We start from the raw sequence: 12,581 nt of genomic DNA, 5'->3' as shown, positions 1-12,581 counted from the left end.
TTATTATATTGTCACCTTAATTCTACTCCTGTCTCTTGAAATGCCCCGGGAAAAAATGTTTTATATAATTATGTATAATTTCATATATTTATATATAATTTTATGTAATTATCTATGTATATAAAACATTTTTCCCGGGGCTTATGAGGTTAAGTATAATATACGCCACCTGCTGTTCAACTGCGAAGTTCCCTCAGGCAAACACAGTGATTTTACATGAGTGCAATCACTATTATTCTTACATCATGTCCTCGAGTTGGATCTGATTTGATCTCCTTGTTTTTACTCCGTGAGGTACTCCTACACGTAACTGCATAACCTATGCTTGAATTTTAACCCGTCAATTTGCGTCAGTTTCTCTGACTGTGGTTGTCTTCATCTATTGAATCTTGTTTGAAAAGTGCTGATGAGCGATGTCATAAGCCACGTAATATTTTCGAATTCACGAGAAGGCCGCGATTCGCGGTGCTGTTTTTAAAGAGCTGTTCAGGAAAAGAAATTGATGTCGTACCTGTCACTTAGGTGAGTGATCTTATACTATGTAGTTTTTTCCAGCTTTGTACTGGTCGGCTCACCGGATGTCTGTGTAATATTCTCAGATTTGCAAGAAAGGATTGCGTAGTAATAGAGGAGGTGGCGAAAGATGTTGGTCAGCAGCCAGCTGTGCAATCTAGTCACATATATTGTCATTCGCTAGCTTGCTCCAATGTTGACGCATTGAGGGGCAAGCATTGAACGAACGTGGATCTCGAGCTGCCGCGTGGGGAGTGGGGTGATGATGCAAAATAACTCCAAGACCAGAGAGATGTTTATCGTCCGAGCTTTGGAAAAGATATTGGCTGATCGAGATGTCAAAAGATCACACCTCTCGCAGCTCAGAAAGTCTTGCGAGTCTGCGCTTGGTAAGGAAAGACTTTGCATAATATATGCAACTTGTAGTTATAAGCAACACTAATGATTAAACACTAATGATTAAATTTGTTACCTTTTATATTTCTATTTTGCAGAGGATCTCCGCAATGAGATCAAAGATGTACCAGCTGTACAGGGTGAAGAGGTAACCTCAAATGCCCTTCCACAACCCAAGAGTGATTCAAATGTTATTACAGCCGAGAAGTACTTTCTACCGTTTGAGTTAGCATGCCAGAGCAAGTCACCACGTATCGTAGTGACAGCACTGGACTGCTTGCAGAAGTTAATAGCATATGGCCATCTTACTGGCAATGTACCAGATTCGACAGAGCCTAATAAGCTGCTGATTGTACGCATTGTCGAGACAATTTGTGGTTGCTTTACTGGTCCTCAGACTGATGAAGGTGTACAGCTGCAGATTATTAAAGCCCTGCTGACTGTAATGACAAGCCAGCATGTGGAGGTGCATGAGGGTACAGTACTGTTGACAATTCGTACGGTTTACAATGTTTATTTGGCGTCACGTAACCTGGTAAATCAGACAACAGCACGTGCAACTCTTACGCAGATGATTAATGTGATCTTTGCGCGAATGGAGACTCAGGCAGAAGAAGATAATATAAGAATCGATGGAGAGCATCAGCAGGAAGTTCCTGTCATAGTGAATGGTGAAGCTGAAACCGAGTTAAGTTCAGAGAATGTTCCTGGTAATGATTCTGTTGATCTCCACATAATTGTCAGAGGTATCCTTGACGATGTAATGAAATCCGTGGTGCCATTGGAAGAGGAAGTCAATCTGGAAAATGGCAATCCTGAAGACAATGGTGATGAGGCAGTCGCTGAAAATGACAACATGGTAACTGCCAAATTCACTCATGTACTGCAAAAGGATGCATTTCTGGTGTTTCGTGCTCTCTGCAAGCTCTCTATGAAACCGCTGCCAGATGGCACGCCTGACCCAAAATCACATGAGCTCCGTTCCAAGATCTTGTCGCTCCAGTTGCTTCTGGGAATTCTGCAGAATGCCGGTCCGGTATTGCGTTCCAATGAGATGTTCGTTATCGCCATTAAGCAGTATTTGTGCGTTGCACTGTCAAAGAATGGTGTGTCTTCAGTGCCAGAGGTGTTTGAACTATCATTGGCATTGTTCTTAGCGCTGCTTGCACGCTTCAAGATGCACCTAAAGATGCAGATTGAAGTATTTTTTAAGGAGATCTTTATGAACATCCTTGAGACTTCTAGCAGCTCCTTTGAGCATAAATGGATGGTCATACATGCACTTACGAGGATCTGTGCAGACGCTCAGAGCGTCGTCGACATATATGTTAATTACGATTGCGATCTTTCGGCAGCAAATCTCTTTGAAAGGCTTGTCAACGATCTTTCTAAGATTGCTCAGGGTCGTCAGGCTTTAGAGCTAGGTGCGTCACCAAATCAGGTACGTTATAAGCAGTGAAAATGACAAATAGATATATGAGTGTATCCAGTATTTTTTTTTATAGGGCTAAGGATTATCAATTTTATTATTACATAAATAATAGTTTTTTGTGCTAATGAATTGCTATTTTAGATATTTCAGAGCTCAGAATATCTCTTTTATATTTGATTTTGAATGAAAAAATATTAGGTTTTGTATCATAATTTTCATTTTTTTTCCTACAAAAAATATGAACAAAATACAATAACAAATTGAAGTAATAATTAGTTTAAGAACTCCTTTAATTAATAGAACAATATAAATCACGAGGTTAGAAGTCAGCGCTAGAATGATATTGCGCAAAAATATAATATACAATAATATAAATATATATAAATTTAATCGATTTTGAACAACTTGTTCAGAACTATAAGTTATTCAGAATCGATTAAATTTATGTATATTTATATTATTGTATATTATACTTTTATATTATACGTTCTAGCGCTGACTCCTAATGCCTCGTGATTTATATGGTTCTTTATTCAAGCAAAATACAGTTATTAAGACTTTATGTAAAGTTTTGCAAAAATTTCTTTATGTATCAAACTCATTCAAAGCTTTAATAGAAGTTCCAGAAATTACACGATCATAAATATTCGATAACGGAAAATATACTGATGATCAAAAGTAAAGTTGTATTTCTTTATAATTAAAAGTGAAACAGTGAATAAAAAACTTCGAGAATTGTTTAAATCCTCCTTCTCCTGGACATGCCCATTATTTAGTGAATGTTCTTCAACAAAACGATATCTAGATTAATATAGTATTTTGTTCTTGCAGGAGAAGTCCATGCGCATCCGTGGTCTCGAATGCCTTGTATCTATTTTGAAGTGCATGGTGGAGTGGAGTCGAGATCTCTACGTGAATCCTAGTGTACCGGCGGACCAACAACCGTTGTCAGATCTACCAGATACGGCGCCAGAAATCCCGTTGCCACGTTATGGCAGCGCCGGCAGCCTCTCTTCGGCCAATTCCAGTTTAATCGGTAATAAGGAGGTACCGGATTCGCCGGAGCAGTATGAAGTACAGAAACAACAGAAAGAAGTATGGGAGACTGGTATCGAGATCTTCAGCCGAAAGCCTGGCAAAGGTGTGCAGTATTTGCAGGAACAAGGATTGCTTGGTACTTCGCAGGAGGATGTAGCCAGGTGGCTGCACCTGGACGAGCGACTCGATAAAACCGCCATTGGGGATTTTTTGGGTGATCATAATCATAACCAAGTAATTGAGAAGAAAAATTACAATTAATAGACTATAAATTAAATGAATGCAGAAAGGGGACAAGTAATTTATCAAATTTTTTTAGTATTAACAAAAAACTATTTAATTTTAGTTAGTTCAGTGGAAATAACAAAATTACTTTTAAGAAAATTAATTTAAATATGACATTTAATAATGTTTTTGAAACATGAGTTCCTAAAATGCTTGTTTATTAAATAAAAAATTTAAACTTCAAGATTGGATCTCATCCTTTTTGCACTCAGTATTCCTTCTGCATTAAAAAAATTTATAGTACGCTATTAAGATACTTTACTTATCTCAAATTGTCTCTTTGTATGTTAAAAAAATATGAGATAATTTACACAAAACGATTTCAAGTTAAAGCATTGATTATTAAAAAATCTTTCTATTTGCATTTTAAATTTAATCATTGACTATTCAAAAATTTCAAAAAGCTATATTCTGACGGAATGTAACTTTCCAATTTTTCCAATTTTGCAAGTCTTGCATTTATTTCTTTTTTACACTTATTGTTCATTTTCGATGTCTATTTTATGCTCTTGGAAGCCTGAGAGTATTCTGTTTGCACCAAAAGCGTAAGATTTAAAATTAATGAAAAGAAACTTATTTTCGAAAAAAATTGGACTCATCCCTTTTCTGCAACTTGCCGATTCAATTATAAATACGTAAATAGGCCATGATTTGTCAGTTCTGATCACGTTATGATTGCGTATAATTATGTTGGTAATTAATTTAGACAGTGACTAATTTTGTATACCGTTTATTGCAGGTAATGTACCATTATATTGACCAAATGAATTTTGCCGATCGCGATCTAGTAACCGCGCTCAGATATTTCTTGGAAGGCTTTCGGCTACCTGGCGAGGCACAGAAGATCGACCGATTGATGGAAAAGTTTGCTAGTCGCTATTGCGAGTGTAATCCTAATAACGGCCTTTTTACAAGCGCGGATACAGCCTATATTCTTGGCTTCTCAATCATAATGCTGACCACCGATTTGCACTCGCCGCAAGTTAAGAATAAAATGACCAAAGAACAATACATTAGGTATGTTCAGCGGTTTTTTTAATTAATTATAATTTACAATTTCAATTGTCAGCAGTAAACTTTAAAATTCAGGACATTCTTTAGAAACATTTTTATGACCACTGTTTCGAAAATGTCGACAGTTGCTATGAGAATATGCAATAAAAAAGTAGGAAGTTTCATTTAAAAAAATGTAAGGTAGCTTCCACCTGATCTTAAAAACTCAGTCCGAGATTAAATTGTTATGCACATCTAATATAAATAATATTTAATGCTCTTAATAATATACAGAGTGTTCTGAAATCTATGAATTAAACCACAGCAAGAAAGTTCTTGAAAAAAAAACAGTTATAAAAGTATTTAACATATAATAATTTATAATATTATATAAAAATGCATAGTGATTGTGTGTGTGTGTATGTTGCTCTTTGTATTTTTTTCATATATATCTTTTTAATCATAAAAAGTCTAAAATTCTTTTCTTTCATTCATTAAGGCTTAATCGGCGCAACAGTGACAATGAGGATCTTCCTGAGGAATATTTGTCTAGGATCTACGACGAAATTGCCGGCAACGAAATTAAGATGAAATCAAATCCTAATAGCCGGCTTGCCGGAAAACAGCTGATTTCTAGTGAGAAGAAGCGACGGTTGTTATGGAACATGGAAATGGAAGTAATTTCTACAGCGGCGAAAAATTTGATGGAATCCGTCAGTCATGTTCAGGCACCGTTTACTACAGCGAAACATTTGGAACACGTGCGGCCGATGTTCAAAATGGCCTGGACGCCATTTCTCGCGGCCTTCAGTGTTGGACTTCAAGACTGCGACGATCCAGAGATTGCGTCGCTCTGCTTAGATGGTATCAGGTAGGAAGAAAATATAAAATGAAGAAAGACAGATTTATACTATGCTTTCGTTGTTTTGTATTACCTATGTGTTATTTTAGATGTGCCATTCGTATCGCCTGCATCTTTCACATGAGCCTCGAACGCGATGCCTATGTACAAGCTTTAGCGAGATTCACTTTGTTGACGGCCAATTCCCCCATTACCGAAATGAAAGCGAAGAACATCGATACTATCAAGACTCTTATCACAGTAGCTCATACCGATGGCAACTATCTAGGCAGTTCATGGCTCGATGTCGTTAAATGCATCTCCCAGCTGGAATTGGCACAATTGATAGGCACTGGAGTACGGCCACAATTGCTGGGTCCACCGTCAAAACCGCACTTTCCCTCACCATTAGCAAATTTCGGCAGTCTCGCGCACTCTGCCAATTCGCACCAAACCAACAATCTCAATCTGAGCTCGTTGGATCCTAGCGTAAAGGAGTCCATTGGCGAAACTAGTTCGCAGAGTGTCGTCGTAGCCGTTGATCGTATCTTCACTGGCTCGACGAGACTCGATGGTGATGCCATTGTCGAGTTCGTCAAGGCTCTCTGTCAGGTATTTCTCTCTTAAATTCAATCAATGATTTTTACATGAATATTAAATTATATAATAAATGTTTAATAATGATAAATAATTTTCAGGTATCCCTTGAGGAGTTAGCACACCCCACGCAACCGCGCATGTTTTCTCTTACGAAGATCGTTGAAATCTCATACTACAATATGGGTCGTATTAGGTTGCAGTGGTCTAGAATCTGGCAAGTCCTCGGTGACCATTTCGACAGGGTAGGATGCAGTCCTCGACAGGATATCGCGTTTTTCGCAGTGGATTCTCTGAGACAACTAGCTACTAAGTTTATTGAAAAGGGCGAATTTGCCAATTTTAGATTCCAAAAAGACTTTCTTAGGCCATTTGAACACATCATGAAGAAGAATAGGTAATTTAATTCTTTTAATTAATTAATTAGATTAATTTAATTTAATCGCAATATATAATGAGTATAATCCGACATATTATAATTTATGTAAAACATTTTTTATAATATAAGATCAATTAGGATATGTTAAACGTTTATAAAAGTTTTACAATATATTCCAAATTTTAATATATCCAATAATTGTCTAATTATGGTGTAATTTAATTAAATATAATTCAGGTCGCCTGTGATTAGAGATATGGTTGTGAGATGTGTAGCGCAAATTGTTCACTCGCAAGCACCAAATATCAGGTCAGGTTGGAAGAACATTTTCAGTGTTTTTCACCATGCGGCCAGCGATCGTGATGAATCTGTGGTCGAGTTGGCCTTTTCCATGACCGGCAAGATTATTAGTGAGTTACATTTTTGTGTTTACTTTAAAAGTTTAAGAGAGATAGTCACCGTGTTTTTGTCTGTGGTTTTTCTCTTTAGTCATAATTTAAATCAGGAAAAATAATTTAGATAAAAGTTGTAGAGTTTAAAAAGATCTATTTACTGATTACATTTGTTTGAGCCTGGACAACATTCAAGAGATTTTAGCCGTCGATCGGACACTTTGAGTAATGCTAACTCATCAAAACTTGAAAAGTACTTAATGAACTTATTGCAGTCTTTTAAGGGGGGAACCTCATGTAAAATGAAATTTTTTAGCCATTTTATTTTTTTGCTTAAATTGATAGGAAATTTCCTCAAAAATACGAGAAAAAAAGTTAGAAAGTGATCCGAGAGGTCCTTGTACTTTATTTTCAAAAGAAAGTAAACAGTCGAATTGGGCGAAGCACTCAAATAGTCGAGCGCTCGTCGGACAATCGGCCTTTCGGTTCCTTTGTAATAAAGTTTGACCTGGCTGTGTTAGAGTTTCTACTAATGTAAAGCAGATGTCATCCCTACCGTCTTCGACGTCTGTATGTGTATGTGTATGTGAGTAATGGTTTTTGAAAAAGGTGACCCCTCGCTCAGTTCAGCAGCGTCTCTTGAGTCAGATCAGTCGTTCGCAGAGCAGTTTAAAATAAGCATTTATTCGAAAACAAGAAAATGAGTCGAAAAGTGCAAGGTGATAATCCTAATTATCGTCCGAATCGTCCAAGACGGCGAAAAGTTCCTAAAAAATTCAACCCAATGAGTGCTGAGACAGAAAGTGAAGAGGCAAGCGGAGGTGAAGGAATGAGCTCTTCAGCTAAAAAAATGAAAGCTACGTCAGCTGATATAATTATTAATGTTACACATTGCTACCGAATCATAGAATTCATAAGTGTTTTTGCTGCAATATCGGATATTTCTGTGTGCAAAACATGTAAACGAAAGCAAACATTTGGAGAAACAGGCAGTCGTGGATTAGGATTTAAAATCGCCGTTACATGTGCGTGTGGGACTGTTGTGATTAATTCGGGACCTTTTATAAACAATAGTTTTGAAATTAACCGCAGAATTGTGTTTGTGATGCGTTTATTAGGCGTGGCACGTAAAGGTATAAACATATTTTGCGGCATGATGGATTTAGGCTGTGAATTGAGTGAACGTGCTTATGACGGCATTATACAGCATATACATGCTTCACTGCAAAAAATTTATAATGATACGTGTCACAAAGCTGTTGAGGAAGAAAAACAATATAATGAGAAAGAGGAACAACCTTTAACAAATCTCAAAGTATCTGGAGATGGCTCTTGGAAAAAGCGAGGATTTTCTTCACTCTACGGTGTAACGACGCTCATTGGATATAACACGGGGAAAGTCATCGATTTATTGGTGAAAAGTAGTTATTGCCAAATATGTACATATTATAAAAACGATAAAGATAATCCCGAATATTTGGAGCATAAAGAAGATGGGCATTGTGCAGTGAATCACAGTGGCTCATCGGGTAAGATGGAAGTAGATGCCGTCGTAGAAATGTTTCTCCGCTCTGAACAATTACACAGAGTACGTTATAGTAATTATATAGGAGACGGTGACGCTAAAACGTTCAAAGCTATTTTGGATATTGAACCATATGGTCATGAGTTCAAAATTAAAAAGAACGAGTGCATTGGACATGTGGAAAAGAGGATGGGCAGTCGGTTGCGCAATATAAAGAAAAGTGCAAAATTAGGAGGAAAAGGAAAGCTGACCGATGTGTTAATAAAAAAATTAACAAGATACTACGGTCTCGCTATCAGGCGTAACAGTGATTCTGTTATTGAGATGAGAAAGGCGATAATGGCAACATTTTATCATTATACTTCAACAAATGAGAAACCGCAGCACGACGGCTGTCCTCCGGGCGCCGACTCGTGGTGTAAGTGGCGCGTCGCACAAGCCTTGGGGCAAGAATTTGACCATCCAGATCCACTACATGAAGATGTGCAAAAACATATTCGTCCAATTTATGAAGATCTGTCACGGGATGATTTGTTGGAGAGATGTTTAGGTGGGCATACACAAAATGCTAATGAGAGCTTCAACGCTATCGTCTGGCGTTTAGCTCCTAAACATCTCAATTGTGGTAAAAAAATCATTGAGATAGCTGCTTTTTTGGCTGCCGGCATGTTTAACGAAGGATTTTCGTTCGTCCTTCAAACAATGCAACATCTCAATATCGTAATTGGAGAGCAGAGCAAAGGATTCGCCGATAATGACGACAAACGCCGTATTGAACAGCAGGAGCGCCGCTCTCTTGATGCCACCAAAGAGGCTCGTACTTTTCGACAACAGCAAAAAACGGCTCAATTAGAACAGTTTGAAGAAGAGGAGGGTCTACTCTATGGCCCTGGAATCGCAGATTAGCAAAAAACTGCGGTAAGTTAGAACGAATTACGAATTTTTTCACGATTTTTCTATTACTCAAACTTTAAACGCGTTTTTCTCGAAACGCAAAATTTCGCACGCCGTGCAACGTAGCTCAAAAACTAATCATTCGATCTTTATGAAATTTGGTATAGAAATTCTATAGATATTTGACCTCAGCATGACGAGCTCCGATTTTTATTTTTTTTATTTAAAACATTGTTATTAACAATTGTTTATAAAAGAAAATCCTTTTTTTTTTCAAAACTTCGCCATTTTTGTAAATTTGCAAATTTTAATAAAAGGGGACCGTCATGCTGAGCGTTTTTGCATAAATTAAAGAACCCATTTTGTATTTTTTGTTTCAGATCATTTTTGTGACCTGTATGCTGCACGGCGCATTTTCAAGACGCTGTTTTCAAGCCGCCATTGCACCGTTTTATTCTTAACGATTAGTCTTGAAAAAAAATATTTTCTTTCAATATTATAACGTAAATAAATTGTGCCTTAAATTGCAAATTAATCTACGCATTACATTTTTCAAAAAAAATTCCTGAAAAACAGGCCATTTACATGAGGTTCCCCCCTTAAAAAACTCTTGACATCAGCTATTAAATTCTGGAATAAAACATAGGATGTCTCATTTTAAAAAAATCAATGTTACCTTCTGACATTTGCGACACCGCCCAAGATCAAACAGATGTGATCAGTAAATAGATCTTTTTAAACTACAACTTTTGTCTATATCATTTTTCCTAAAAATGCTTTGTTTTCGAGATATTTTACCGGTCCGGGAATTTTTACTTGTCTTGTATAATTTGAGTGTAATTTTTTCTCAGACGAGTTATATGCAGAGGACTTCAGTATTATGGTGGACTCTTTCCAAGACGCCGTCAAATGTTTGAGCGAATTTGCATGCAACGCCTTTTTTCCGGACACTAGCATGGAGGCAATTCGGCTAATACGTTCCTGTGCTTCTTATATTGATGCAAATCCCAATTTATTTGCCGAGGGTATGATGGATGAAAGCGGGATGGTCTCCGAGGAAGATCGAGCTTGGGTATTGTTATCTTAGCTCATTTATTAACATTTGAATTGCTTGACGCAATTGTTATCTTCTTATTCTTTTTCTTTTTCTTGTAGGTGAGAGGATGGTTCCCGCTGCTGTTTGAATTATCCTGCGTTGTGAGCAGATGTAAGTTGGATGTCAGGACACGTGCGTTGACAGTATTATTTGATGTCGTCAAAACTCATGGTGCATCCTTCAAGCCTCATTGGTGGAAAGACCTCTTTCAGGTTCTTTTTAGGATCTTTGATAATATGAAGTTGCCTGAACAGCATACCGAAGTTCGTATAATTTCTGAGTTTAAAAAAGGGAAAATAAATGCATTTCTTCTAAGATTATTTGAACACCTAAATATTTAAATAATCCATTAAATGTTGCAGAAAGCTGAGTGGATGACAACAACGTGCAATCACGCACTGTATGCCATTGTAGATGTGTTTTCACAGTTTTACGATATCCTGGGTCCTTTGTTGCTGGAACAGCTCTATTTTCAGCTTCTCTGGTGCGTTCAGCAGGATAATGAACAGTTGGCACGATCGGGCACCAATTGTTTGGAAAATCTGGTCATCAGTAACGGCATCAAATTTGATGAGCAGACTTGGCAGAAAACTTGTCAATGTGTCTTAGACATTTTCGAAAGCACTCTACCATCTGCGTTGCTCACATGGAAACCACATTCACCAAATAAGGAAACGGACCTCGACGTGATTACCGGCGAATCCGATGGTTTTCATGTTGGTATTTTGAAGAGGAGCAACAGCGTGCAAAGCTTGAATACTGAGATCTTGCCAAAGGCAAAGCTTTTTTCCGCGTTGCAAATTAAGTGCGTAGTCCAGCTTGAGTTAATACAGACTATCGACAACATTGTTTTTTATCCAGCGACATCGCGCAAGGAGGATCAGGAGAATTTAGCGCTCGCACAAGCCGACATGTTGAACGGCAAATCGTCAGAGCTTGTAAAGTGAGTGTCCTGTCACTGCGTCAATATTTTAAAATTGTATAATATATAGTTCATATGCAATGCAAATTGCTTTTAGGGCTGGCGCTGATCAGCAGAAGGAGGAGCAAGGCATGTACTGCGCTCTGACAACCAATCATCTCCTGCAGTTGGTAGAATGCCTCCTACGGTCGCATCGCTTCGCTAAGAGTTTTAATTCGAATCACGAGCAACGCAACGTGTTGTGGAAGGCCAGTTTTCGTGGCAACATGAAACCGAATCTGCTGAAGCAAGAGACGCAATCGCTTGCCTGCGCACTGCGTATTCTCTTTAAGATGTACAGTGATGAGGCGCATCGCACAGATTGGTCCAAGATTGAGGCGCGACTAGTTGAAGTAGCATGCGAGGCTCTGGAGTATTTTCTGGCGCTCGCTAACGAGGCTCACCGCGATGCCTGGACCCCGATTTTGCTGCTGCTGCTTACCCGAATCATCAAGATGAACGATCATCGTTTCGCGATTCATGCCTCCACCTGTTATCCCTGCCTCTGCGAAGTTATGTGTTTCGATCTCAAGCCCGAGCTCAGATCGATACTGCGCAGATTTTTCCTCAGGATCGGGCCAGTCTTCAGAATTACACAGCAGTAGTGATGGATTACCGGACAGGTATTCAGGATCGTCTCGAACAAGGTCGACTGATTGGCCGCAACATCGTTCGCAAAAGAGACGATATTGCATCTCTATGGCGCGGGCGATAGGATTGTAATTAAATGTAAAGCGCGGTTAGATACTTTAACTCGTGTTGAATTATTTATGTACGATTCAACGACTTTCACATATATTTGTATACTGCATCGAACTTTCTTAGCATGTCTTTTTCATATAGCATTGCACATAACGCTAAATGTGATTCGGATTTTATCATGTCTATTTAATGTACATATACATATTCGTAATATATTAATTGCATTAAATTGACCACATAATGATTATGAGGTTTTAATCAATAAACTTGTAATATAATTGAATGTTTTATTCATTATTATTTTATTTATATTAATAAACCATTAATAAGTAATGTTGATACACTCACATTCCACATTTAGCGCTAAATATGCGAATGCACATTATTACACACCTTCACAAAAGGTTTGTCGCAAAAATCGTTGGATCGTATATGAACGATTTAATATCACATGTACACATGCGTCTATGTAATATAACTAAAGTATATATATATATATATATATATATATATATATATATATATATATATGAGAAA

General features: G+C 37.7%; 2 protein-coding genes across 6 annotated transcripts; both read left to right on the top strand.

Annotated features, from left to right (window-relative positions):
• Positions 1-312: 312 nt before the first annotated feature.
• On the top strand, positions 313-12,296 carry LOC108756079 (brefeldin A-inhibited guanine nucleotide-exchange protein 2). Of its 4 annotated transcripts, none has more exons than XM_018499662.1 (13): positions 313-522; positions 613-902; positions 1,008-2,350; positions 3,173-3,613; positions 4,404-4,681; positions 5,157-5,528; positions 5,609-6,110; positions 6,197-6,492; positions 6,712-6,884; positions 10,137-10,357; positions 10,441-10,644; positions 10,744-11,324; positions 11,401-11,947. In XM_018499662.1, exons 2-13 carry the CDS (start codon positions 776-778, stop codon positions 11,945-11,947), a joined length of 5,085 nt encoding a protein of 1,694 aa, XP_018355164.1. In that variant the 5' UTR covers positions 313-522; positions 613-775. The 4 variants fall into 4 exon arrangements, with proteins under 4 accessions (XP_018355164.1, XP_018355153.1, XP_018355145.1 ...); XM_018499651.1 differs by having other exon boundaries at positions 609-902; XM_018499643.1 differs by having other exon boundaries at positions 600-902.
• On the top strand, positions 7,506-9,788 carry LOC108756101. 2 transcript variants are annotated; one of them, XM_018499690.1, is made up of 3 exons: positions 7,524-7,585; positions 7,667-9,309; positions 9,666-9,788. In XM_018499690.1, the coding sequence occupies exons 1-2, from the start codon at positions 7,567-7,569 to the stop codon at positions 9,295-9,297; spliced, it is 1,650 nt and encodes a 549-aa protein (XP_018355192.1). In that variant the 5' UTR covers positions 7,524-7,566; the 3' UTR covers positions 9,298-9,309; positions 9,666-9,788. The 2 variants fall into 2 exon arrangements, with proteins under 2 accessions (XP_018355184.1, XP_018355192.1); XM_018499682.1 differs by having other exon boundaries at positions 7,506-9,309.
• Positions 12,297-12,581: the final 285 nt, after the last annotated feature.

This window comes from Trachymyrmex septentrionalis, unplaced genomic scaffold (genome assembly GCF_001594115.1).
Source record: "Trachymyrmex septentrionalis isolate Tsep2-gDNA-1 unplaced genomic scaffold, Tsep1.0 scaffold126, whole genome shotgun sequence".
NCBI classification, from domain to species: Eukaryota; Metazoa; Arthropoda; class Insecta; order Hymenoptera; family Formicidae; genus Trachymyrmex; species Trachymyrmex septentrionalis.
The sequence above is the reverse complement of the archived record's forward strand: the minus strand, read 5'-3'. Positions and strand labels throughout refer to the sequence as shown.